The sequence below is a fragment of the Rhinolophus hipposideros genome (assembly GCF_964194185.1).
Source record: "Rhinolophus hipposideros genome assembly, chromosome: 14".
Classification (NCBI taxonomy): domain Eukaryota; kingdom Metazoa; phylum Chordata; class Mammalia; order Chiroptera; family Rhinolophidae; genus Rhinolophus; species Rhinolophus hipposideros.
The window spans coordinates 58,402,850-58,430,744 of record NC_138060.1 but is presented as its reverse complement, the minus strand read 5'-3'; the positions used below and the strand labels follow the sequence as shown (position 1 = coordinate 58,430,744).

Below are 27,895 nucleotides of genomic sequence, written 5' to 3'. Positions count from 1 at the left end.
TAGCTTTATGGCTTTAAAAAGGAAGCAGTACTCCATTCACCTCAAGCTAATGGACTTTCCTCCCCCAAAACCACAGCAATAAAGTGCTTGACTGAAAGTATGATTGTTCTTGTTTTCAGGGAATAGAACAATTGAAAAAGGAAGAGAGAAGATGGGCTAAAAAAACAAAATGGATGAACATGAAAGCCGTTTTTGGCCACCCCTTCTCTCTAGGCTGGGCCAGCCCCTTTGCCACGCCAGACCAAGGGAAGGCAGACCCGTCCCAATACGTGGTCTGAAGGACCCCTGACCAGCACTGCCACCCAGACACAAACCACATCACAGCACCACCGTCCGGCCCGTTCTCATGAATGTTTAAACCGAAAAGCAAAACTACTACTCTAAAACTATTTTTATGTCTCGAGTAAAATGGCTGCTGAGCATTGCAGAGAAAAAAAAAATGCCCCCATGTTTTATTTTTAAAAGATCATCCTTTCTATTTTTTGGTGACCGAAGCTGCTCTCCTTTTTTCCTTTTTAAAATCACTTCTCTGGCCTCTGGTTTCCTCTCTGCTGTCTGTCTGGCATGACTAACGTGGAGGGTGCTGTCTGCGGGCCGTGCCCACTTCTACTAACTGAGTTTGAGACATGACGCTGGTGTTGGATGGACCGGACCGGATGCCTGGCAGGGGAAGCATAGGAGGGCCCGCGACCCCACTGTCCCGGAGGCCGTGACAGGGGCCCCACGGGACTGAAAACCGCAGCGAAGATGGATGCTTTCCCCTTGTCGCCTAGAGGCGCAGGATCAGAGCGGGAGCCCCCAGGAGGGCCTTATCCCCCAGGTGGACAGTTTGCCTCCTAATCCACGAAATCAGTTGCCTGCCTTGTACTTTATGGACTTGGGTGTGTGGAGTGACCGGGGTGGGTGGGCGGGAGATGAAAGGGGTCTTGTTTTCTGAATCACCAGTTATATTCCCTCTGATTATTTGGAAGAGTGTGAGGAAAGAAGCCTTTCCGGTTCAAAATGCCTTACATAATCAAAAGAAGAAAAAAATGACGCAGCTTCAGGCAAGCGCCATTTTCCTTTTAATGTGGGCTTGCTCAGCGTCTCCCTCCTGTCCTCCCAGCGAGAGAGGTCGGTTACACACTGTTAAGGCTGAGTGAGACCGCTGGAGTCCCCACACTTGCAGTCCTACGTCCACCTCATTTTCCTCATTTTGTAAGTCACTAAAGTGGGTTCACTTTCTAATATTTTAGACCCACAAATGTGCACATACCCACGTCTTGCCTATTTTTTAACCTGGGAGACGGTCGTCCTGACATGAGGCTGACTCTGAGGCATGGGTGACATTCCAGCCCCCTAACTTTTCAAAGTTAGTGGATGGCCGCTCCAGTCCCTGGAATCGGCAGGGACTGGGTAGCTTTTCCATTTGGAGGCACTTCCTGTGTTGTCTCATTTGCAAGAGGAAGGCCTGATGATTGTGGGGTTGGTGAGGAGGCAGGAAGTGCCCATGAAATGCAGAAATCACAGAAATCTGAATACTGACCATCTGAATTCTCACACATGGATTTGTTTTTATAAGGAATCACCACAAACCTGTTTTTTCAGCTTTTGCTTGGGGTGGGGGTGGGGGAATAAGGTTTTAAATACAGTCTTGGATAGGGAGACCGTGAATCTAGCCATGTGATTTTTTCAGAAAAGTTAGTGGCACATGCTGCCTCTTTTCAATTCTGTTAGTGCTTCCACATGGAAACAAAATGCAATAAAAATTTTCCAAAACCTGTTCTGATTGAGATCTTCTCTCTCCCCGTGTTACCCTGTGGGGAGAGACGATTGTCCAGTCAACATGTGTTTGCTCTGGCATTTGTTTGCATTCTTTAGAGAACATTTCTTTCTGCTCCCTCTCTGGAACGAGGTGTTGTGTTGTTTTTAAAGGACAGGAGGTCTCCCTCTTGAACAAGCTTCCCCACCAGGCTCTCAGGTTTCTACAGCCCGAATCCCTTTCCTGTGCTCATGGGTCCTCAGTTGCTCCAGAAAGAGCCATCAGGCCTACAGAGTTTGCTTCCAGGGCTGCGCTTGGGGGAGAGACCCACTTTCTTCTGCCCACCCAGCTGAAAGCCAAACGTGCACAAACAGTTCTGATGCGCTGCTTTGACGAGCTCGCCGTCATCCCTTCAGTCGTTCGCCAAAGAATTCTGCCACGCGACGTCAGTTACCTTGGCCTTGCCTGCTGTGCTATGTGTGCTGTAGTCACGGCGAGGTTAGAAGGCTCTGGTCCTGCTCAAACCCCTCAGGGATCCGTCCCCTGGGGGGCAGCTGTGCCACTCTGGTCCTCCTGCCACACGAGGGGGACCCAGGGAATGTTTTTAAGTATTAAGGATGCCCTCTACCCCATCTTCAAGGGCATTTTTTTAAGTGACCCAAGTTGGTTCTTTTCTCCTCTGGAATTTCTCAGGAATGCAATGGATAGTGCTGAAGATCTATTTTTTTCTTTTTGAGTCCTAAAACTCGAAACTCATTGTTTAAACCTGAGCATGCCTCCTTCCCAGAGAAAGGCTCCTGCCAGCAGCCGCTGTGATTCTACCTCTGGGCTTTTACGAGCCCTCTCGCTGAAAGAATGTTCCCTGGTTCTCAAGCCAGAGCGCAGTGCTGCCCTCAGAAGATAGGAATACCCCCAAGCTACCCTGTGTTTTTCCTGTTTCATTTTCACTGAGACAGAAAACGTTTTGTCGAGAGCACGATGACGACCGTGGCAGTCATCTGCAGTGTAGTGCTTGGTCTCCAGCCTGGCGTCCACATAGGAAGACCTGGGCCTCCCCCAAGCTCTCAGTATTCCCAGACGTGTAACGAAAGAGGACATCCGTCTACATAAAGGCAGCCCAGCCTCTGGCTTCGGCCAGGACTTCTGACAGGACTGAATGGTGCTCACATGGGAAGTGAATGAGAACATGGGCTCTGGAGAGGCAAGTGAAAAATAAAGAGGAAGGTGACAGACATGGTGAGTTGGATTGGATGACCCGTTCCCACCTGTCCACTTCAGGTTTGTGTTCATAGCAACCAGACTGAACATACAAAAGGCCTAGGTCCAAACAAATCTATGCAGATTGGCATCAGCTTGGTGACATGGTGCACACAAAGTGAATTTGGGTAGAAATGCACGTGCCAAGTCTCCTTTTACTCAGAACCATTTCTTTGTAATAACTTATTTCTTGAAAGAACCAAAAGTAAGACACCTTGAATTACCAGCTTTTGTACCTTCTGGCGAGGCTGCTTAGAAAGTTAAAATCCACCTTCCTGATGGAGGAATCGTTCAGATGAAGTCAATTCAGAAATGTTTATGAACCACCTGCGTGAGGACGGCATCTCTCACACACAAGCTCCAGACTGCGGGAGGATGGTTGGGCTTTCCCGGCCAGGCTCATGGGTTTTACGTTTCTCTCATTTCAAGACTTAGAGTGCATCAGCAGGGGTGGCCGGTTAGCTCAGTTGGTTAGAGCACGGTGCTAATAGCACCAAGGTTGCCGATTCAATCCCTGCATGGGCCACTGTGAGCTGGCCCTTCTTAAAAATAGAGTGCATCAGCCTGAAGGGTGAGCCAGCCAGCAGAGCTGAAGGGTCCCAACCCAGAAGAGGCCCTTACATACCAAAGATGTGGAGGAGGGTTTTGCTGGCAGCCCTCTGGAGAACCTGTTTGGCTGGTGATGCCCTGAGGCGGTGCATCTCAGAGTGCGGCACCCAGGCCTGCAGCACCTCCTGGGAGCTTGTTCGAAATGCACCTTCTCAGACCCCCGCTGAGGGTGGGGCCCGGCCATCTGGATTTCAGCAGCACACTCAAGTCCGAGGATCCACTTGGGGCTGGAGGGGGTTACCCTGCAGGTGGCCCCTGATGCCTGCTGCTGTGGTCCTGGGCGCTCATGGACTCCCCAGCACATGAATGCTGAGCAAACGGTGCAAGTGCTTGAAGGGAGACTACTAGTCTGTCCAGCAGTTCTGCTCATCTCATCGGTCGGACCGGCTTCTGGCCCGAGGGGCCCTTTGGGTGAAGAATGGGCCGAGAAGGGCGAGGGGAGAGTAGAGCCGGGGTCCCCCAGATGGCATGGTGGTGAGTAATTAGAGCCTGGGGTGGACACGTGCACACGTCCTGGCCTTTGGTTTCCATCTGGGTGCCTCCACCCCCATGGGGCTTTTTCTCATATCTTTTAAATACATGTCTGAGCTGTGAACCGCCTCATAGAAGATAAGGAATTCAGTGAGACAAGACAAGCCACTGGCCAGCCCACTCTCCCAAATTGAAGACTTCATCTCCACACCCTCTGTCTCCCTCAAGAGAAAAAAATCAATGGTGACTGGAGTGGTGTCATTACCCCAGCAAAGCACAGTGGCCCCAGGGACCCTTCTCCGTCTGCCTGCACGGGAGCTGATGAAGCTGAGCCAAGGTATTAAGAAAAGCTTTGCAGAAACGGGGGCGGCACATGGACGTAAGCGCACCCCGCATCCTGCAGCCCATGTGATGTGGGCTGGTGAGGGGCGTGGGGGCGCTGGCCTCAGTCTTTGGGCCAAATCCCGGCTGTGCTCCTTCCCTCCTGTGACCTTGGGCCGCTTCCGCCTCAGTTTTCTCATCTGTAAAAGTCAGGATGATGGTCTGAATCACAAGTTCCATGAGGGTAATGAATGTGGATGTCAGCGTGGTGTCTGGTGCGTCGTGGCTTTAGTGAGTGTCACCTGTTAGAGCTGCACTTGTCAAACAGTGGCCACAGCTGTTCATGACTTGTGAGATGAGTTTGTTTGCAACAGTATTTTTGTAAAGAAATAAAAAAAATAACACATTACACAGTATAGGACAAGTATTGCTTCATGAAACTTTGGGGGAGGGTCTGCAACAGAGAAGTATTTCGTGCTGTGGGTTGGAATAACCAGATGTGAAGCCACCAACGATGAGCGTGTTCCCTGGCCGTCTGTGGGCGGGGGGCGCGTTTGCCGGCTGCAGCGCGTGACTTTCTGCACCCCGTGATGTGGGGAGCAGGGGGTGACCTGCTGTCGCTCTGAGGCTCTCAGCTGGGTGCTCACAGAGCATGTAACTGGGTCTGTGTCTCCCTCAGGAACCGTAGTCCTGGTACATTCATTTTGGGGCGCTGGCGGCTTTATTTACAGATCACAGCTCATGTGTCACCCAGGCAGACGAGGCCCCAAAGGCCCAAGTCACATACGCCTGCAAGAGGTGCTGGTTTGGGCCATTACCCCCTTACCAGGAATGGACCATTCTGGTTCGCTTGAGCCCGAAGTGGGTATTACTGTGGCTTCCGCAAACCTCCGCCTAAGAACTTGGCTTCGGGACACCTTAAATCCACACAAAACTCAAAATTGAGTCCCTCCAGGAAAAAGTAACCCCACTGGCTCCTCCTGAACCTTGGCTCCCAGAAGAAATGGAGAAAGCAGAGGCCCCAGCCGGGTAAAGCCTCTGGAGGGTGTTGGGGGCCTGCAGAGCTGGCCTGGCTGCACCTTTAACTCTTGGGGGCTTCTCCCCTTCCCCAGCACCCTTTCTGCAGCCACACCAGAGGCAGGTGAGTGGGCCGCAGGCTGTGTCTCCTGCATGAGCAGACCTGACGCCAGCCTGTGCTTCCCCGCAGCGACTGTGTGCCCTCAGCTGCCCGCTGCATGTTGTCACCAGCTGTACACAATCTGCTTCCTCACTTCACTGTTGTTTGTATCCTGTGCTCTCCCCTTCACCCCGTCATCCTTCATGTTGGCTGTGCCTACCATGGGGGCAGTGGCCCAGAATACCCAGTGAGGGTCACCTTTTAGTGGTCTCAGGACAGGTGGCCCAGCTCACACCGCGGAGGCCTGGGATGTGACTCCTTGGCCCCTGGCGGTCTGGCCCCTGCACACAGCTGGCCCTGCTCAGCGAGGCCGAGGCCGGGCAAACTTGCACCTGTGGGGGGAGGGGGAGGCCTGTCCTTGAGCTGCTCCCCACGCGCCCGTCAGCCCTCTGAGGGGCCGCGGGGCTGTGCCAGGGCGAGGGGTGCACAGCGCATGCCATGCTGACCCTCTTCTTCTCCCCCAGGGCATTGAGCGCCTCAAACGGAAGCACCAGCCCAGGGAGCACAGAGGCAGCTGGAAGGCGGTGGAAGAGGCCTTTGGCGGGGCCTTCTCCCTGAACTGGTTCAACCCCTTCTCGGGACCGTGTCACCCAGCGCCTCTCAGTGACGAGGACTGGGTGCGGCAGGTGGCAGACACCAACACAGAGACGGAGGAGCAGTCGGAGGACAGGAAGGACGAGGACTCTGTGGAGGTGACAGACGAGTGATGGCACTGGGGAGAGGGCCAGGCGCTGCAGTCGCTGTCACCTGGTGGTGTGGCTGCAGGGCCCATGGAGGGCAGCACTCCCCTGCACCCCTGCTCCCCTCAGGCCACCCCCTCGCACTGCCAGCCTCTGTGGCCCTTCTCCCCTCTCCCCGTGCTGGGCCAGGCCTGGGGGTGGGGATGGACCAGGGGCGACAGAGAACAAGAGACTCCCCGAGTTCGTGTACGGAGAGCGCCCCGAGACGGCCTGTCAGCAGCCGTTCCCCACGACGGGGCCTATCCCTGAACAGGGCAGCCCCGGGGCAGAAGAGAACCTGCCTTTGGCTTCTCTTGGCCTCTGTCTGTCTTCTCTTGGGAAGGTTGGGGCCCTGCCTTCTGGCTTTTCAGAACGAAGGCCAGGACGTTACAAGGGAAGGGCAGAGCGGGGATGGCCTCGGACCCGGGTGGGGGACACTGACAGGAGACCAGCCTGGAAAGGGCTGCCCCTGCTGCCCGTCAGGAGAAAGGCATGGCAGCACCAGCTCCCTTGGAGGGTCAGGGTTTGAGGACCCAACACCAGGCTGAACACACATACGTGTGGGACGTGCCCAGGATGGAAACAAGCCTCGTTGGTGACAGTAACAGCCAACTTAGCTCCTGTTCCACAGCTCCTGACTCTTCGCTGAGTCAGACAACTTAGAGCTGTCCTTCCTTGTAGCTACAAATCTGCCCGTTCACAGGCAGGGGTGGGGGTGGGAAAGGCCTAGGTAGAGCAGCTGGGGACTCTCCGACCTCCCCCCGATAACTTCATTTTACTTTCCTTCCTGGACGAAGTCTAACAACCCACATGGGCAGCGCTGACCAGAAATCTGGCCATTTCTCCCAAGATAGTGCCCATCTTGTCTCTGAAAAGATGGGTGGTGGGTAGGGGCTGCAGGTTGATGAACCAGGAAGACAGACAGACACCCCACCTCCACCAGGAAGCCTGGACGCTGCTCACCCCATTTGAAACCTGAAGGCCTGAGCAGGGGAGCCCCCCTCCAGTGGTTGCTGGAGCAGCATCTTACGCAGTGTCCAACAGAAGGGTTCACTCCAGCTTTGGTCGACGGGTGGCCCCGCGCCCAGAGTGGGCCTGTTTTCCTCTTGGGTGCACTGCCCCGTGCCAGCTGCACCAGTATGTGTGGAGAGCCTGCCCGTGCAGTCTGTGTCCGGGTCCCCTCCCAGCTCCAGGAGGGGCAGCAATGGTCCTGGTCCAGCTGGGTCTGTGGCCCCAACTAAATGAGGAAGAAGGCCAGCGTTCGGAGGTGCAGCCCACATCACTTAGAAAGGAAGGCTGTGGGGACCGTGGGAAAGAAAGGAGTAGCACCCTTGGGTGGTCACGAAGGGTAGAGATTCTGTCAGAGACGTCCTGCCTACCACAGAAGACCCATCAGACTCGGGTTCATTACTGAGAGGGGCCGGCACTCCGACCCCCTCTGTCCGAGTCCCTGCTTAGAGCTCTCTGGTCATTTCCAGCAGAAGGGTAGAGGCAGAGCAACCAAAGGCACAGGCTTCCACACCCAGGCTGGATGCGTGTTCTTGGTCCACGTCAGCTTTAATATTTATTCATGACAATGTGCGCAGCTGCTGCCCACTTTGGGAGAGCACTGTTCTCTGATCCGGAGACCAGTAGTCGAGGCCCTAACCCAGCAGGCAGCCCTGGGGTGTCAGCATGGTGGTTTGTGCACCAGACTCCACACCTGGGAGCAAGACAGTGCCACCCCCTGGAGTCCCCAAGGAGGCAGGGTTAGAGGTTAGAATAAAGGAAGAGGGTTTGCTGCTCTCTGCTGAGTTCAGGCCTGAGGTCAGGAGTGTCTTAACTCCTGGGGCCCCTGAGGGTGTGTCCTTGCACAGCAGGCTTGAAACTGCTTTCTTGGGACCAGCTTGGCCTGAAAGCAGATGTACCCACCTGCCCCAAAGCCATTCTGTCTTCAGATCAGTTGGCGGGAGGCCTTTTACCCGCAGTCAGCCTGGGCCTCTCCCTCCTCGCTGAGCCCAGCTCTGTGCTAGACCTCAACCATGTCCAGTTCTGGGAGGCCTGGTCTGGGCCCCTGTGGGTAATAACCTGTTCCTCATGTCCTCACACCAGTGACACGGTGGCCTCTCTGCGGCCTGGGTGGCTGTCGGTACCGTAACATCCTGCTTGGCATTGCAGCTGATGTCAAAACAAGGGGCTACCGGGAGGGAGGCCGGGCGCAGACCTCTGCCTTTCTCTGAATAAAAGCCCTGCTTGACCTCAGCGGCTGGACTGTCCCATCTTCAGCAGCAGATCCCAGCCCAGTCCCCTGCACGGCACCCTTCCTCGGGTCACCTGGAGGGCACCTCAAAGAAAGCCCCAGTGTGGAGACAAGTGTCACATACAGGCACCAAACTGCATGTGAGGAGTTCCTAACTACACCCTTCTCTCTGGGTCATCTCCTATGGGGTATTTCCAGCAGACGCAGCAATCACCTTTCATGCAATGAGCATTTATTGAGCACCTACTGTATGCCAGGGAGGCAGGCATTTGGGGCAAAAGGGACAAGGATTGAGGGTTTTTGAATTTACAGCCCAGCCCACCAACCCTGAATGTCATGTAAACTACACAAAAAAGAAGCTTCATTCAACCCACACATGTGCTCTGCCCGAGTATGTCCAACTGGGGCTAACAAAGCCCAACCCTCGGAGAGGGTCCCTTGCTCTGGGAGTTCAGATGATCTGCTGGCTCCCCAGATGCCCACGTGATCCCCAGCACAAGATGTTTAAAAAAGCTTGTTCACAGAAGACATGTGACCCACGGGACCACACAGTTATCCTGCAGCAGTCAGTTTAAGTAGAAGTATGCTGATCATTTGAGCAGGTCTGTGGAGAGCAGAACAAGGGCTCCAGTTAACAAGGGCTTTCCGTGGGCCCAGGAGGTGCCTCCTCCCAGACTGGACCCCTGCTCAAGCGCAGGGTGCGGGCTCCCCTGGGCCTGCCCGAGGCTTCTGAGAAAGGGGGCCGCCTCCTGGGAGCGTGAGAATTTTCTACCTATAAGATCATGTCATCTTCGAACGGAGAGGTTTTACTTCTTCCTTTCCAATTTGCATGACTTTTTCTTGCCTAACTGCTCTGGCTAGACCGTTCAGGGACATGTTGAACAGAAGTGGTGAAAGCAGGCTTCCTTGTTTTGTTCCAGATCTTAGGGGAAAAGCTTTCAGTGCTTCACCATTAAGTGTCGTTCACTGTGGTTTTTCACAGGTGGTCTGTCATGTTGAGGCACTTTCCTTCTATTCATACTTTGCTGAATACTTTTATCATGAAGAGCTGCTGAGTTTTGTCAGATGTCTTTTCTGTGCCAACTGACATGACCCACCACTGCCTCATGGACCTGATCTCCTCAGGCTCTTAGCCTCACTCCTCAAAGCGGCTCTTGTCAAAGTTCTTTCTACTAGTCCAGTGGCCATTTCCCAGCCTTCACCTTCCTGGACCCTCAGCAGCAGTAGCCTGGGGGATTGCTACCTTTTTCTGGAGATGCTTCCAGGAGGCCACACTCGCCTGGTTTCCTCCTCCCTCACCGACTGTCTGCTCACTTGTCGCCCTGGTTCCTCCGTGTCTGACTTCTAAACACTGGCGTGCCCAGGCTCAGTCCTTGGGGTACTAAGGAGGCAGCATGAGGGAAGTTGGGGTGGGGTGGGCTAGGGCCAGATCCAGTCGGTAGAAGCCATGGAAGTCTTAGCCCATCTGTCAGCTGCAATGAGGAATGGAGGGGGGCAATGAAGGTGCCATGTGCACGCAGAGCAGGGGCCACCCTGGACATGACCCTCTTCTCCCCGAGCCTACTGGCCCCCAGTCTCCCTGGGCCAGCGGTCAAGCTCAGGAGAGCTGAGAGGGTTCGGACATCCAGGGGAGTCCCAGGAAACTGGAACAGAGAGCATCCAATCGAAGCTACGCACGGGGAGACTACAGGCAGCACACGGGTTTTGAACTAGGAATTGTTCACATGGTGTAAGACACGCACAAGTCACAAGGGTCTGGGAAAGACAATTAACACACGGGGGGGGGGGAAGGGGGCAGAGGTGAAGTAGGGGCAGGAGCTGCCTCTGAGCCAGTTTTCTTTCCTAATAAGTAAAATAAAACCAGGTCCCCAAAGCGAGGCCAAGTTTCTCTCCTTGAGCACCGAGAATGGCCAGAGCCTCCTGAATTTGAACAGCATCAGCCTGGAGACCAGGAAGGAACCACACGCTCGGGCCTGGCAGGCCGCAGGCCAGGGAAAGCGGGGATTCAACTCTGCTCCAGCAAGTGCCGCTCACCCTGGCTGCTCCAAAAACTCAGGAAAGAAAAAACATGTAGGAAAGAATTAGGATTCCACAGCTGGCAGTTTTAACTTACAAAACAGTATTAATCGCATTTTCCTTCTCCTGCCATAACACAGAAGCAGGACACAGACGGCCTGGAACATCAAGGTGAAGTTGTCGGAAAGCCCCACCGGTCAGACACCAATGTCACGTGACTGGCTTTGTTAGGCCACAGGCTACAATGACAGCGTGGTTCAAGTCTGTACACCAAGCAGACCGACCCCAGGGTCTCTAGCCTCTCTGCCAAGGCTCCGTGGCGGGTCCAGCAGGGGGAGAGTCAAAAGCACCGAGCAGATGCATGAAGACCGCTTCCGGCGGGACACTGCGCGCTGCCCCTCACAGAGGCCGGAGCTGCACCCGGCAGCATCTCCCTGCACCCGCACATCACCCTGGGGAGGCGGCCCCTCCGCCAACCTGAGCCGCCATCGCTCTTTCCAGCCGGTCCACCCAGCCGACGGACGCTACTGCTGCTTGTGTGGAAAGGCCTTCCTGGGTGGCGACAGGTTCCTATGGATGAGGATGAGTCCGCAGAGGATGAGGAATGCTCCTCCCCACCACAAGACCTCCTGGCACTCTCCATACAACACAAAACCCAAGAAGGCCTGCAGGACAGAGACAGCTGTGAGGCCGCGAGCCACGTGCCCGCAGGCCCTGACCACGCGGGTGGCCCCACCTCGCTCTCCTGTGGCTGACTGCCCTCCCAGGGCAGGAGGAAAGGTCTGGAACCACAAGTCGGGCTGAAACCCAGATGCCACCTTCAGCAAGTCACTCGACTCATCTGGGTCTCACCTGTAGAAGCGGGGAGGCCACCTTGCTCATAGCATTGGACCCCAGCAAAGTGCACAAGAATGAGGTCAGCAGCTAGGCCCAGCGCCTGGCCCCGGTGTCTGCTGATCTGAGCTGGCCTATCTCATCCCCCTTCCCTGGACTGCACGACACACTGGGCTCAGCCCACCTGGGTAACCTCAGGCTACCAGAGGGAAGAACCCAGATCCTCCACATCTCATGCTGGAGCTCACAGACCCTAGGAGACAGCTGGGTTGTGCAGACCAGAAGGAGGGCTCCAGCCTGGGTGAGCAGCAAGCAGGCTGGCTTTACACTTGGACTTCATTCCCATCTATCGAGAATTCCCATTTGAGAGATTAGAGGGGCAGCCACCAGGGGTCAAGCCACAGCCCATGCACCACTTCACGTCCGGACCTTTCTCCTCTCTCCTCCGGGAAAGCAGGAGTTGCCCAAGGACAACCCACCCAGAACCCGGGCTTGGGACAGGGGGCCCATACCCTCAGGTTACTCACCGAGCTGAGGATGTTTGAAAAAGTCACCGTGACAGAAGCAATGGCTGAAGACATGGAGAAACTGAGGCCCCGGCTAAAGAACGTCCACATCAGAGAATTGGTCATCGCCATCACAATAATGCCTAAGGTGCAGAAGCCCACGTTTGCCTGCAAGAGAAGGTGTCACTGCAACCATGCCCACCCCAAGCACTGCAACCAGCAGCCCCTCACCACACACCAGGGTCGTGGTTACTGGCAGCTGGGCCCCTGAGATCCCACCACAGCCTAGGGGTCCTCAGAACTTTCCTGCCAGGCCTTCAGTGGCAGCACACCCATTTTACAGCTGAAACAAACAGAGATGGCACTTATTTGGCCATCTCGCTGGCCACGTGACCTTGGGCAGAAGTAGAATGCTACTCCATCACCAGTGTTTTCCTGAACAGCAGTGCTTGGTTGGTCCCACAGGCCCAACGAGCTATTACTTGGTCTGTAGTATGAGCACAGCAGGCGGAGTCCTCACTTCCCGGGGTTCGATAAAGCACGAATTAATCACGTCTCCCCCAGCCTGTGCAGGCTACAACCCACTGCTCCCACTGGGCATTCTTGAGCTTTCACTCTGTGCCAGGCCCTGTGCTAAGTGTTTAAGTGCATTCTCATTTATTCCTTAACTTCATTTTACAGATAAATAACCGGAGGCATTAAGTCACTTGCCCAAAGTGCCACAGCTGGTGGGAGCCGCCAGGATTCAAACCCAGGCTGTGTGGCTCCAAGCCCTTAACCAGGACACAGCCCTGCCTAGGGAAACCCCCCTGAGACTATTTGGTGACTCAGGCATCGCTTGGGGAATTTGCAGAGTTCTTTCTTTCTATCTCTCTGTGTCTCTTTTTTTAAAGCAGAGAGCCTTGAGAGAAGAGAGGATCTTTAGAAGCCTCCTACACAAAGGATATGCAGACCCCCTTGCTTGGTTTCCAGTCAGCAACCCACCCGCAGATAAAGCTGCTTTCTCTGGGCATTGTGTCCATTTAAACATTATCTCTTATTTCTCGTAACAGTTTTCCAGCAGCTGAATTTACATTGTCTCGAGGAAGGGGTGTCTTCGTGTAATTTCCACGCAAGCACTGTATGTGCCAGTGGCAGCCTGCTTATGTAAAGGGTTATGAAGGCCTGGTGCACAATTAAAAAGACCAGAAAACCTCAGGGCTCACAGAGATACTCCTCTTATTTTGGACCACTTACTCCGGGAATTACACCCCACTGGCTACTAACCTCCAGCAGGTGGCTCCCACTGGGTTAGCCCTAAAAGGCTTAAACCACGAGAATCTGCCTCCCTACTGTCCAGGTCAGGGCCCACCCCTGCGTGGCAGATGCAAAGAAGTACACATTAGCGATGCGGGGAGGCAGCTTAGGAGTTGTCAGCGTCGGGGCAACGTCCAGAACCTTTCCCGAACGCCCAAGCTTCCCGGCAGCAGGGCAGACAGGTCAAAGCCCCCGTTAATTACGGCGAAACGAGACGGGCGACAGGCTTCTCATATTAAGAGTCACGTTGAGAGAAAGGTTCAGGCACAAAGGCCGCAAAATAAGAGGTAGACAGATGTAGGCGGTGCGCCTCTTCCCCGAGAGCCAGCCAGGCCGATCAGAGGATAGATTCTGGGTCCCGGACAGGGATGGCGTCTCTTACCGCCTACCCTGGGGGTTTAGACACCATTGAGCCGAGGGATGCTCTCCGTCCCCGCGGACGGCGGCGCCCCGCTGCGCACCGGGCCCCACAGACCCGCGGGCGTGAGGCCCCGCCCCCAGCCCCGCCCCGCCCGCTGCCCCAGCTCCGCCCCCCACCCGGTCCGGCCCCGCCCCGCCCGCTGCCCCAGCTCCGCCCCCACCCGGCCCCGACCCCCCCCCTCGGTCCGCCCCCGCCTTCCGCCCGGCCCGCCTGCCCGCCCAGGCGGCGCCCTGGGTTCCACCTGGCTGCCGAAGGCCAGCTTGGCGGAGGCGGCGGCCAAGGCCCCGAAGGCGCCAGCGCACAGGCAGTTGAACACGCCCCAGAAGCGGCGCCGCATCGCGCCGGCCTGGAGGTGCCGGGGGAATCCCGCGGGGCTGTCGGGGTAGACCGCCATGGTGCCTTCGGCCATGGTACCCGCCGCGCCCACCCCTGCAGGGCCGAGCGCGCGTCACGATTGGACGGCAGCCTCACGTGACAAGGCTCACGTGAGCGGGGAGGCCAATTCGGCTCCCGCGAGGGCCTGGCAGGGGCGGGGCGGGGCCGAGGTCCACGCGGCCTCCCCGGTGATGGGTTAGGTTTACGCGGGAGCGCGTCTGAGGCCTGGACTCGGTGGCACTGTGGTTGCTGTTGTGGACTGACTATTCTCGGCCTCGCAGTGTCAGTCCTTGCCACTCGGTGTGTCCGGCATCGGCCTCCTCTGGGAATTTGTTAAAAATCCATTGAATCAGAATCTGCATTTTGACAAGACCTCCAGGGATTCACCTGTACCTGCCAGTTTGAGAAGGGCAAAATGGAGAGGTGCTTGGGATGAGGGCGCTCGAGACCCAGACTCAGCAAGGAGGCGGCTCGAGTCAGGGTTTCGGGCAAATCAAAAGGCCCAGGTGGATACAGGCTCCTTGCAGGAAATTTAGAAAAGATGTCACCCATAATCACTCCGCTCTGATAATTAAGATTAACAGCTCTCATTTCCTATGCACTTAAATGTGTAAAAGGTTTTCGTTTAAAAGTAGTACATTTCTTTGAAGACAAAATGCTGTTGGAATGTATATGAAGGACTATTATCAACTCTCCAGGAAAATCATTAGAGTACTTTTTCTCTATGCATATTTAGTTTTATATCTAGCACTGTCACGCAGGGGACCCTGCTCGCTGCGCCATTTGTCCTGCGGGGTCTCAGCTCCCGCTCCCCGCTCAAGAACGCAGGACACGGTAAGGCCAAACAGGAACACCCACGGAGCCATAAGTAGGGGAGTCAAACCAATATATTCTCGCTGGCGGCTGGGCTGGAGACACAGGAAGCGGGATCTACATAATCTGCCTAACAGCAGTCCGCACTTGCCAACCACCATCTTCTTGCTAGCCCCCATTCCTTTCCTGCTAGCGTAGCCACAGCCGTTATATTAGTGGCCAGTGGCTTACAGGTTACAGCTGACGGCCAACTAGCCACAGCTGCTGGCCATCTGATCACAGTTGATGGCCATTTACTACCCGAGCCAGCACCTTTCTATGTGAGGCCGAGAGCCTGGAAACTGCTTTTTGGGGTTTTGTCCCCACAAGCACAAGCACAAGCACACGTTCAAGTTTACGTATACGTATGGGACTTTTTTAAATCATGATTTCAGAGTAAACATTCAGCATTTGTCATACAGGGTGTCACGCAGGGCGGCCTGAGGGGTCTCTGGTCCCGCTCCCCACATGAGAACGCGGGACATGGTGAGACCAAAAGGGAACACCCACAGAGCCATAGATAGGGCAGTCATGCCACTATAGTCTCGCTGGCGGCTGGGTTGGAGACACAGGAAGCAGGAGCCACACTATCTTCAACCTGCCGTCCACTTCTGCCAACCAACCCCACTTGCTAACTGCAATCCGCAACCCTCACTCCGTCGCTTGCTAGCTCAGCCACCATCTTCTTGCCAGCCCCCATTTTCTGCTAGCGTAGCCACGGCAGTTATATTAGTGGCCAATGGCTCACTGGTTACAGCTGACGGCCAACTAGCCACAGCTGATGGCCGTGCAATCACAGTTGCTGGCCATTTACTACCCGAGCCAGCACTTTTCCACGTGAGGCAGAGAGCCTGGAAATTGCATTCCTGGCTCTATCCCCACAGCATTCATTTTTATTTTTTTTCCATTCAGGAAGTTTTCATGGAAGTCCTTGCCACCCTTTCTGACAGGGTGGTTTTGTGGCTCAGATACAAGCACGGACAACCCTGATAACTCCTATGTGGTACAAATTGTCCCATTTTGCAGTAAAGGAAACTGAGGCTCAGAGAGGCACCATCGCACTGAGAAGAGTTGCAAAAACCCAGCTCAAAGATGATCCTCTCTGAAAGCTCTTCAGTTACTTGGTACCTACAGGCAATCAAGCAGTGCTGCACTTGATCAACTCTGCATGCTTTAAAATATATAAAATGAGCCTTCTTAGAACAAATGCTACATCTACTAGCATCTCAGAGCCACTTTGTGGGGACAGAGCCCCAGAGAGCAGTTTCCAGGCTCTCGGCCTCACATGGAAAGGTGCTGGCTCGGGTAGTAGATGGCCGTCAGCTGTGACTGGTTGGCTGTCAGCTGTAACAAGTTAGTCATTAGCCACTGATGTAACTGCCATGACTGCGTTGGTTGGTTGGTTGGTTGGCAGGCAGAGAAGCGGATCGTGGGGATCCTACTTCCTGTGTGCAACTCGCCCAGTCACCGGTGAGACGAAGGTGCAGGAAGACCCCTTGTTGGGGTACTGGCAGATGTTTGCTTCCTGTCTCCAACCCAGCTGCCAGGGAGAATACAGTGATATGACACCCCTATCTATGGCTCTGTGGGTGTTCCTTTTTGGCCTCACCATATCCGGTGTTCCTGTGTGGGGAGCAGGAGCTGAGACCCCGCGTGACACCCTGCATGACACACTTCCTCTGTAAAGTAATCTGTGCTATTCCCACACCAGTCCTTCTGACTCCCTGGCAGCCTGCAAGCTCTTTGAGGGCAGGGAGAAATTTCTTCTCTACGTCACCAGTGCCCAGCACAGGGCCTGGTTATGGGAATAATGGCTGAATTGACACCGTCCTTGGTCCTCTGCTGGGAAGAGATTTCTACCTCCTAGATAAAAGCTCTTACCACCTACTAGGAATCTTGTTAAAATGCAGATTCTGATTTAAGTCTGGACACGGATTGAGATTCCGCATTTTTAACAGGCTCCCAGGTTATGCTAATGCCTAGGTCAGCACACAACACTGAGTAGCAAGGCTCTGACTGCTGCCCTCAGTGCACTCGCAGGCCCGGCAGCGCGCTGGCCTCCATAACTGCGCTGTCAGGGCAGAGCTGTGCATGTTTTCTGTTTGCTCCTGCCACCGTGCCGGGTCCTGTGACCAGCTCATATTTGATTGACCACAAATATGATTGAACAGACTATAGTTTAATTACAAAAAACTTAAAAAACTGACAAACAGCAACATGACACAGACAGGAGCACCCTGAACCGGGACAGTGCGGACGGGAATACCTCATCCTGCATTTATTGAAAAAGCAAGACCAACCTCAAAGATGGCTATGGCAAGACGCCGTGAGTTCTGGGAGACCCATTCAAATTCTCCCCCATCTTTAAAGGCTAGAAGTCACAAATTTGAAGCCTTGGGGCCAAGGCCGGAATTTAAATGTGAAGCTCCTGGTGAGATAGTACCGTGCGTGTTTCCCCTAAAATAAGACTCAGCCGGACCATCAGCTCTCATGCGTCTTTTGGAGCAAAAATTAATTATATAAGACCGGGTCTTATAGTAATTTTTGCTCCAAAAGATGCATGAGAGCTGATGGTCCGGCTGGGTCTTATTTTCGGGAACACAGGGAGGGGTGGAAGGGCCTGTGATGACCCAGGGAGTGAATGTCTCATCTCTGTTGCCCCAACGTTACCTCAGGCTCTTCCTTTTTACTGTGTACTGTCCCTTCATTGTTCTGTTCAGTGAAACAAATAAGCACACATTCTGGGCCTCGCCCTGTTCCAGGCAGCAGCATTGCAGGATGACAAAGATCCCTGCACTGGGGTTCCGCTTTTTTTTTTTTGCAAAAATCTCAGTTGTAACTCCGTCCTGAGGCTTTATCTCCTTTTCCTTACTAGGAGTGATGTTATGGGTTGAACTGTGTCCCCCAAAAAGGTATGTTGAAGCTTTAATCCCCAGGTACCTGTGAATGTGCCCTTCTTTGGAATGGGGGTCTTTGCAGATGTAATCAGGTTAACATAAGGTCATTAGACTGGGCCCTAACCTGACTAATGTCTTCATAAGAGAAGGGGACACACAGGGGAAAATACCACGTGACTTTGGTTGGAGTGATGCAACCTACAAGCCAAGAAATGCCCAAGATCGCTGGTGACACCACCAGCTAAAGCTGGGAGCTAATTGTCCCCGAGAGCCCTCAGAGACCGGCCCCACTGACACCTCGATTTTGGACTCCCAGCCTCCAGAACTGTGAAGTAAAATTTCTGTCGTTTTAAGCGACCCAGTTTGAGGTAATTTGCAGCAGCCCTGGGAAACATACAGGTGATAAAACCTGTGGCGTCCTGCATGACCAGAGCTGTGGGAGGTGAGAAGGGCGGGCAGGGATAAGAAAGACAGTAGCCAAGAATATAGTGCAAGCAGGGCTAAGGGACTCAAGCCTCAAGGGCTGAGCCCGTAATCAAAGCCTTTGTTGGTTAACGAATGAGGAGGTAAAGCTTGTTAATCTCAGGAGGTAAAGCTTGTTAATCTCAGGATCCGTGAATTACGTGCCTGCTGGCTGTCTCTCCAGGACTTACTGTGCCTTCGCACACAGAACTCCAGGAGATCCATTAAAGGGGATGGACAGATATTATTCCATCCGGTCTCAGTTTGCTGAGACTTCCCCTCAAGGAAGCTTTATTGATGTCTTTCCATGGAGCCTCAGTTTGCTGAAGCACTCCCTCCTGAAATCCTGGGAAGAGGGCGGGGAACCAACGATTTGGCAGATGTAAGGCAACAAAGACCCAACTTTCTTTATTACCAGCTGCAGTGTCCCATCTTCTCCCACCTCGAAGGCAGACAATGTCTACTCTCTACCGTACACTGAGTTTCAGTTCCTTTTTCATTTCTGGCTCTTAGGGAGTTACTACTATTCCTTGAGAGTTCAACTATGCATTGGTTTAAAATTGTTTTTCTTTAGCTTTAACTGAGGTTTAACTTATAAACCATAAAATGAACCCATTTTGAATGTAGTTTAATTTTTAGTAAGTTTATACTTGTGCAACCATCACCACAAACTACTGCATCAAAAAGTTCCCTGTGCCCAGGCCATCAATTCCACTCCCAGCCCAGCCACCCGTGGTTTACTTTCTATCTCCAGACTTCTGCCTTTTCTGGACATTTCACACACCTGGAATCAATACAACATGTGGTCTTTCGGGTCGGGCTTCTTTCACTTAGCATATTTTTTTGAGGTTCACCCATGTTGTAGCGTACATCAGTCTATGTCATTTTTATTGCTGAGTAGGATGTCCATAACATGTAAAAGTGTTCATTGTCATCGGTCATTAGGAAAATGTGACATACCAGGACACACACACTAGGGTGCCTATAGTAAAAAATGTGACTGTTTATTTTAAAATTTTTTTACATTTCGAAAAATGGCCATGTTTACAGTCATAAAAATGCTCATGAGAATACTTCAAAGAAGGAATAAAAAAATAATCTGTATTAACAAATTGGCTATTCATACACACTGCACAGTCACAAACCTCATTCAAGTTTTGGACCCACTATATATTGTTAGAGCTTCTGGCATAAGACTTGAAGGAGAGTATGGGAGTATCTAAGGAAAAAATGATCTGGCCAACATCCACTATAAACATTAGCTACATACTTTTATTTCGTAAAGGAAAAAGGTTCTCCCAGTATTTACAGTTGATTTAGAGCCTTGACACGGCGTGGTGCCCTCTAAATAGCAGATTACTGATTGCCACAGGACATGTATGGATGCAGAATGTTCATCAGAAACTCTCTTTCTTTTCTTTTAAAAGTATATTTTCAGCACGCAACTTTTCTGCCTCCTGGTAAGTAGTTTTTTTAAAAAAAAAAGGAAAAGAAAAAAATTGAGGCACTTATTCTTACAGGAAGAGGCATTCTTGGCATTCATTAAGTTTATATTCCAAATTAAAAGGGACAATTTTCAATTTGTAAACGAAACATTAAACAGGAATCTGAACAGTATGATAAGTGACTGAATTACGCCTGAAATAGCAGTGACTGAATTCTTCTGAATTCAGGAAGTTCCCTGAAGGATGATCTTAAGTAATTCACTAATTAAGTTAAATATTGTTTAAATAATCATTAAAAAACCAGAGTGCGTGTATCAGAATAGTTTTCAGAGTTTACCTCAGCGAGCCTGACATTTTCCTTCTTCAGCCGCACTACGTACTGAATCTTTTGATGTAGGTTTTGGTGACCCACCAGTTTTCCATTTTCCTCAGCGAGATATTCCACCTGCTTTCTTAACACTTCCATCTCCTGCAGGTAAATCAAGGAGAAATGACCAGGGAGGAGAAATGAGCTGGTATTATTATTTTTTAAAAATAACATCATTTCCTGGCTTCTAAGAGCACAGGGAGAGACGGAGCCCAGGCTCCCTGCTTTCAGGACCAATGACCACACATCTCTGCCTAAGCTCCAGCAAGTCTGAACCACAGGACATCCACGCACAGACAGGAGTCTTATTCTGATGAGTTCTATTAACTCACGTGTCCTAAGGCAGGAAAAAATAAACACACAAATAAATATGCACCTGGAATGTTCTCTCCTTTTCTTCATATAATTCTTCCAGCTTGGATCTCAGTTGTTCCTTTTCTTGGAATGCTTTAGACTCCAAAGTTCTGGTTCTTTCGACTTCCTCAGTCATTCTGAGGTAGTCTGTCTCTTTGTTCTGAAGGGTGCGCTGGGCTTCTTCCAGGCTATAATAATAAATATACCATGTTATGGTAGTCCACAGAAACAGAAGTGCAAAACAGTACTCGAATGAGACGTTTTCCACCGAAGCCCAGAATTTTGATTTGAAAGTATCACCAAATATTTAGCCCTCCCCTTCTGACAGCACAGGAAGATCACAAGACCCCTAGATAGGCTTCTTTTGTTGTTGTTTTACCTAAGACTTTCATTTTGGCAAACTCTTCAAGCCATTCTTTTAAACAACGAACATTCAGAATGGCAACTTTCAGATTCAGTCCACGTGGAGCAAATGTTATTTAAGTATTATTACAGTGCCCCATATGTAACAGTCATCATTTCTGATTTCAAACCCTGATTCTCAGTAGGATACTAGTCATTTCTTCAAGGATGTGCTATTGAGAAATTTATATACTTCATATAACTGTCAACGGAATAGAAACATAAGAAAAAAGGTTACTACAGAATTACATAGAATTTCACTGATTTTATAAAAGCGTCTGAATCTTATGAGATTCCCAAAAGAAAACAAATGCGTTTAATTTCACAATGCACATGGAACAGAATGCTGATTATTTAAATGACGTAGTACAGAGTTTAATATATAAACTAATTTCTAAAGTATACAGAGTTTATAGAAACTCACTTTATTTGGGGGAAAGTAAGGGAGAGGAGACGCACTCCCAGTCCCCAAAGGTCAGTTAGTAAGAATCCAGCTGGGTGAGCACGGTCCTCTCTCCCCAGCCTTTCTCAGCTTGCCCTGCAGGTGTGCTCAGTGTCGCCAAGGAGACACAAGTTGATTCCTGGGGTCTCCCATACACACGTGGATAACATAACGTTTAAAATAGCTGCTGGAGGCTGGGACTGATAAAGGTGCACGTGCCATTTTCTGGAGTGTGCTTCACCTGCCACAGCGACTACGTTCCAGGGGCACTGTATCACTGAGACTCTTGGTAACTAGATGATGAAATAAGTTACATGCCCACTTAGTTTTATTCTTTTTGCTAGAAGGTCTCAAATGGATATTATTTCTAAAATAGCAGCAATTCTATAAAATATACAGCTGGATTCTCATAGATCCTGTAAGTAACCCAGATTCTGTCCAGCTTTCCAACTAACTGGCTGGGAGCCAGTCCCCAAACTGGAGACCAAAGTGCTGAGCAAGCTTTGTTCCACAGCCACACTCTGATTCTAGGAAGCAAACGACTCAATGACTCAGTAACAAATCTTTCACAGTTGGTTGGTCTTTGTCAGCTGATCATTAAAAAGAATTTCTGATGACATACCACTAAGTAATTTTTCGCACATTAACTTGGACGGAGTTCAAATGACTGAATGATAGTACTCTAACAAAACTCCTTTGGTTGCCATTTACTTATTATTATGTGAGTAAGATTTCTCAGCATTTATATCTATAAAAACAAAATGGAATAGAATTGATACTAAACACTATCTCATTAAGTATAAGAATTAAGAATAACGGAATTAAGTATAACGGAATGAGCTAACTGAAGAAAAGGTATTAAGATAAAATGCATCTAGGGAAGCTAAGCTTTTCCTGGCACTTATTTCTTTATGATTTTGTATTGGGGATGGCTTTACGTGTGGAACCCCTTTAGCAAGTGGTATGCAGAAAACAACTTTGTAAACATCTATTATGTTCACATATTACTGCAGAAGGAAAGAAGTTACTTACTCTGTGGATATAAATATTTCTTCCCTTAGAAGAGAAGAAAAGACCAATAAGAACTTGAATTACAAAACAGTGCACTTACTCTGCTTTCATTTTCAGCATTTCTTCAAGTAATTTATTCTATAAGATTAAAAAAATAGAAAAAAAAGAAAGCTTAAATTCTTAACATTTTCATATACACACCCCCCACACACACATATATATATGTATGAAACTAACCAGTCCCCTCTCCCTCATGGTAATAAAACCAACATCCTTTCCCACAATCCTAGCTACCCACACGTAAAGGGGGTACCTATTCACAAGACTGTGTACTGTGCCCTCTAATGCCTCAAATAGGCACTCGATCCTTGCTTCTAAATGGGCAACTGTGTGTGGGCATGCTGATATAGGCTGACCACCCCGGCATAAGACAAATGCACTCTTAATTCTCAGCTGGGTCTAAATACTGACGGTAAACATCAAACCTAACAGTGGGAATACAAAAAGACAGAAATTTCCATAGTAAGTGGTTTCTAAAATACACAACCATAAATGCTAACTTTAAAAAGCACTCCCCAGACAAGAAAAATTATGTAAAATCAAAATCATACTTTAGCAAGTCTTTCTTTGATAATTTCTTCTTGTTCACTCTTCAGCTGTTGATTGTCTGGATGATTCTGTTCCCTGCAGAGATTGGGGAGGGAGGATGGGGAAACACTGTCAAGTAGAGTCAAGTATCACGTTCACATCTATTATATGCAGCAATGCCCAGTTGTGCAAAGAAAAGCCAACTCAATGGAGATGAAGTCGTTAGCACACTTGACAGTGATCGACACATGGGGATGAAATAAGGCACCTCCCCAGAATCCAGGGTTCCTGCTACGCAAAAGTGAGACGAGCAAAGCTAAAAAATCTAATAAAGGCTTGGTTGAAAGGAAAATAAAGTAGAAACTTAGTAGACAGTGGTACCATCTGAAGATCAAATGTGAGCAAAAAGGGGCTGAGAGGAAGGGCAGTGCAAGAACCTTGTATCAATGTGATCAGTTGGGAGGGGGCATCTTCGGGGGGTTGGTGGTGTCCTCAAGCTGGCCTGGACTGTAGAGCCCCTAACAGTTGGATTTTTTGCTTGGATTTCATAGCCAGCTGGCACTTTTCTGAAGACATTCTGGCTTCTCACATATGCTGATACCAGGAAGGGGATTCCCCAGGCACCAGAGAGAAATCTCTTTGTGGAAAAGGAATGTTCCTCTATATAAAGAAGACTACATTCTGAACCATACAGTACCACATGAATTTGACTAATATGAGTCCATTTCTGTGAGCCTGTGAGCCATTTCTGTGAGCAGGTCAGGATAATAGGTGGACAGCCCCTGGACCAGGGAGACACCCCCCGGAGAACCTGCTCGAATGCTGCAGGCTTCACTAGGAATATCTCGCTCACTGGTGATTAGAAGATGGTTTCCTGAAGAACAGAAGCTACAGTAGTTTCCTAAGGAATCTGGCAGCTTAGATAAAAATGAGACCTCAACAAAGACAGCACCGAAATCATTAGGGAAAATGTGTGTTCTGTGCTCTAATCAGGAACCAGACAGAAAATATTCTAGGCTTCGGGAGCCATATGGTCTCCGTCACAGCTATTCAGGTTGGCAACTGCAATGCATTGAGAAAGCAGCCACAGCAATATTTAAATGAAAGGACATGACTATGTTTCAGTAAAACTTTATTTACCCAACAAGCTGTGGGCTAGATTCGACTCCTGGGCTCGTTTTCTCCTACCCTAACCTTTCATGAAGAAGTTTCTGTATGGCTCCTCATATAAAGAACATGAGGCTATGAAATCCAGACATTCTATTTTCCATGCTCAGACTAACTCTTGATAAAATACGGGGTACCGAGTACAATGCTTTTCTTTCATGGCTGGACAAGAGGGTGGAGCATATGGAAGCTCAGTGAGTGCCCTATGGGCTATCTGCGTCAGAAACACCCAGAAGGAGAAGCGAAATCCCTGGAAGAGGAAGCTGCTGAAACAAGCATGTCCAATGTTCACTAAAACTGGAAGAGAGCCATTCAGGAATAGTCACGTGCCCCTGAACGAGCGGGATCCGTTCTGAGAAATGCGACGTTAGGTGATTTCACTATTGTGTGAACATCACAGAGTGACTCACACTACCTGGACGGTCTAGCCTGCTGCGCACCGGGCTGTATGGGAGAGCCTGCGCTCCCAGGCTGCAAGACCGTACAGCACAAAACATGTGCAAGACAACATGACTGTCAATCAAGGGCAAGAGAAAATGAGGCAGCCAGGAGACATGATAAACCTGAGATGCTCGAGGCGCTGCCTTTGCAACATGGCATCCTGTTTTACAGCAAAGTTTAAAAAAAATAAAAGATCACACTTATTAAACAATTCTCCTACAAACTTTAGATCCTAGACGCAGTTTCACAGAAATTTTGGAATGATACTACAGTCTTACTTTCCCTTTTCTTTTTATTTAACAGCTAGACACTAAAACTCAATTAATTTAGTAATCTTTATGGCAACAAGAAGGAATCAAGTTTCAAATCAAATGCAGTATTCTTATGCAGACTACATATTGTTTAAATCTACTATTTCGTTGGTCAATCAGACCATAAAAGAAGGAGAAAGAGGAGAAGAACAACAACAGTAACAACTAAAACCTGTCAAATATGCTTCCTAGGAAATTATGCCTCGCTGCGTAAGATAAACATGAGAATTTCCACCTCAGTAAATCTCTCACACAAAAATAACCTAACACTTAAAAAGAAACCTAAGTCATTATTTATGTATCTTACTTAGCATTTGAAAGGAAATAATATAAAAGTAGAGATCTGGTGTGTTTCTTATATCATATTTGCCAGAATACCTAAAAATTAAAATTATCCCCCCAAATCAGAAATACTATAATCTAAATTTTTACTACATAAATTTTCTCAATAGCTCACCACAAACTTTGTTTTAATAAATAGAAAGAGTACACCCTAAAATAATGACAAAAAGTATAGTGTAATAAATCCATAAACCAGTACCACAGTCGTTTATTATCAAGTACTATGTACTGTATGTAACTGCATGTGTGACTTATATGACTGGCAGCCCGGTAGCTCCACCCACACCAGCATCACCACAAACACGTGAGTAACACATTGTGCCATGATGCTACGCCCGCTATTACGTCACTAGGCGATAGGAAATTTCCAGTTCCGCTGTAATCTACAGGACCACCGTGGTACATGTGTCCGTCATTGACCTGCAGTTGCTAGCACAGCCACTATGACCAGTCTCAAACCTCTATTGTCTCATTTAGGTTTTGGACAATGCATCTCTGGGCTGCTCTGGACTCGGGTGGGGAGCTGCAGGAGTGGGCAAGCATATGTCAAAGACCTGCTGCAACAGGAGGAACAGCTGACACCCCTAATCTGGAAGGTGGAACTCAGCGAAGGCCTCCATCCCAAATAGAGATCCCCTTTGATTCACCTCAACTTGCTGCCTAATTTTCCAGGCCACCCTCACCGCCAATCTCCCCACGTCAGAAAGCTGAGAACAGGCAGGGTCATAATGGTACCCCGTACACTTGATAACTACCATTTACTGAGTGACTGCCCTCTGCCAAGCACTGGAAGCGGCACTTCGCATACGTTACTTTCGGTCTTTAAAACACCTTGTAAGAGAGCTCCCATTTTCCTCATTTTATTGCTAAGGAAACTGAAGCACTAAGAGGTTAAAAAAATGTGTCCAAAATCACAGGACTTTACAGTGTCACAGACAGGACGCGGCCTGGGTGTGGTGGCCCCGACACCAGGCTGTGCATTAGCAAATACAACTTGAACACGACCTTAGCCGAAGCCAAAACACACACAAACCCAGAGATATCCAAACCCAGGGGAGGCTTTTCTGGAAAGCGCTTGCCCTGGACCATGAGTCGTGAAGCAACACCGAGGGGCAGGAGATTCTCCCGTTTTCTGCAGGGCCTCTTGAACCTTACCTTGTTCATGGGTTTGCTCGCTTTTTCCTTTTTCAGAAGAAGTAGACAGTTTGGTTTCAGTATTTCATGTGTCTGGAATGCATTTCAGTAGCTCTACAATAATGCGAAGCTTAGCAGCGTAGGCAAGAGGACGAATGCCTTATTCTCCCACTCTGGAAAAAGCAGCACCCTCATCCCATCTGGTGCAAAAGCAGCGGATGGGAAGGAAACCAGTGTGCATTCCCACCTCACTCATCTAACTAGACACAGATCGGCCAAGATGGAGCCCACTGAGTTTGGGTGGCTCTTTCTCACCTGTTGTCCTTTTGTCTTTTAATATCATCCAGTTGACCTTGCAGGAGCCAGTTTTTTTCTCTTAACTGCTGGGCTTCCAGGCGTAGGTTTTCCATTTCACTCAACTGCTCCTAGTAACACATCAAATCATGTCTTTCCATAAAATGTGTGACGAAAGATGTTATTTTGCTCCCCAAGGCCACGATCGAGACCAGTATTCCTCTTTTAAGCTCCTCCTATGCACAGAACACTGCACTGGATAACGCTGGATAAAAAGTCCACTGTGACAAGCGCTTGGGAGCCCAGAACTGGGATTCATTCTAACACCCAGAGTGTCTCAAACATAGTCTGTTATCAGTATCACATAATTCATTAGCATTCCTTTATGAGAAAAGATGACAAAAAGCCTCTACTTTGGTAAATGTTCTATTTGATTCCATTTAACAGATTCTAATTTAAATACTTCACTGGATTCTAACTTGAAAATCATGAGCATAACCATGTAGGAGAAAAAACTACTTGTCTGCAGGGAGTTCCTTTTTCGTTTACTTCTATTTGTCTGTTGTTTGATTTCGTTTAACCTGCCCCAATTTCTTCGAAGTGCCAAGAGCGTGCCGATCTGGGTAACAGCCACGTTCCTGAGACAGCAGCACCCTGAGTGGCCCTAAACACAAGGGCCAGGAATGATCCCCTCCATGAGAAAGAAAGCTTAAGGGTGATGTCCTCGTGGACTTTCCGCCGCTTGGTTACAGCAAGGCTGGTTTCCTTCCTAAAGGGCAACTCACTGCAGAGCAAGGGCTTCCCAGGCGAACCTCCTACGGCGCGTGCTCCTCACCCACCGGCCCCACACGTCGCCTCCCCAGGCACTCCTCCATGCACCTCCCGCCCCTCAGTGCTACTCTAAACACACTCTCCCCTCACACAAACACCAGACCCCCAAGCACCCGGGGAAAACACCAGAAGGAAGTTTAAAAGAATGGCAAACAAAAGCCTTTTTAACGTTTTGATATTTCTCACAGAAGCAAATCTCTCTAATACATAAAGACTGCCTCCAAATCATTAAGAAAAAGTCCAACAGTAGAAAAATGGGTCAAGGACATAGTTCCTAAACAAAGAAAAACACAAGATGCCCAATCTTACTCCTTAGAAGACAAAAACAAACTTAACACTATCAGTAGACAACGTGCATTAGTCATTAAGTTGGCAAAGATCTAAAAGTCAACATAGTGATGAGAGCAGCTGGTGCAGCCTGTATGACGATACCATCATATAAAAACCAAGGGGGCAGGAGGCAATACTCACAGGCTTGGTTACACACGCACTGGAAAGCTCTAGAAAGATAACTAAGAAACTGGCTACCCTGGGAGCGTCCAGGGACAACAGACGAGGCTGCCCGGAGTCAGG

General features: G+C 50.0%; 3 protein-coding genes across 8 annotated transcripts in view; 1 reads left to right on the top strand and 2 right to left on the bottom strand.

Moving 5' to 3' along the window:
* ZDHHC3 (zDHHC palmitoyltransferase 3) overlaps positions 1-13,086 on the top strand; it is a 46,478-nt gene extending 33,392 nt beyond the window's left edge. For 3 of the 6 annotated variants that reach the window (XM_081071587.1, XM_081071588.1, XM_081071592.1), the window contains one exon: positions 6,041-8,717. In XM_081071587.1, coding sequence (XP_080927713.1) covers positions 6,041-6,283 — 243 coding nt within the window. In that variant the 3' untranslated portion in view covers positions 6,284-8,717. Of the gene's footprint in view, positions 1-119; positions 1,763-6,040; positions 8,718-10,690 lie in introns of those variants that run through there. The other 3 variants (XM_081071590.1, XM_081071589.1, XM_081071591.1) reach the window with 2 other exon arrangements.
* Positions 8,745-14,032, bottom strand: TMEM42 (transmembrane protein 42). The gene is made up of 3 exons (XM_081071598.1): positions 13,849-14,032; positions 11,912-12,058; positions 8,745-11,215 (listed from the first exon to the last, which is right to left on the bottom strand). Exons 1-3 carry the CDS (start codon positions 14,014-14,016, stop codon positions 11,075-11,077), a joined length of 456 nt encoding a protein of 151 aa, XP_080927724.1. The 5' UTR covers positions 14,017-14,032; the 3' UTR covers positions 8,745-11,074.
* Positions 14,033-19,174: 5,142 nt separating this feature from the next.
* Positions 19,175-27,895, bottom strand: part of KIF15 (kinesin family member 15) — a 50,357-nt gene continuing 41,636 nt past the window's right edge. Inside the window, exons 30-35 of the mRNA XM_081071410.1 lie at positions 26,513-26,622; positions 22,826-22,898; positions 22,315-22,352; positions 20,382-20,547; positions 19,976-20,107; positions 19,175-19,650 (exon numbers count right to left, since the gene is read on the bottom strand). Coding sequence (XP_080927536.1) covers positions 19,591-19,650; positions 19,976-20,107; positions 20,382-20,547; positions 22,315-22,352; positions 22,826-22,898; positions 26,513-26,622 — 579 coding nt within the window. The 3' untranslated portion in view covers positions 19,175-19,590. The remainder of the gene's footprint in view (positions 19,651-19,975; positions 20,108-20,381; positions 20,548-22,314; positions 22,353-22,825; positions 22,899-26,512; positions 26,623-27,895) is intronic.

Coding starts and splice junctions, on each gene's coding strand:
- TMEM42 (XM_081071598.1), bottom strand. CDS start 14,016: ATGGCCGAAGGCACCATGGCGGTCTACCCCGACAGCCCCGCGGGATTC. Junction 12,059..13,848: donor AGCTGGCCTTCGGCAGCCAG/GTGGAACCCAGG, acceptor CTTCTCTTGCAG/GCAAACGTGGGCTTCTGCAC. Junction 11,216..11,911: donor TTTCAAACATCCTCAGCTCG/GTGAGTAACCTG, acceptor TCTGTCCTGCAG/GCCTTCTTGGGTTTTGTGTT.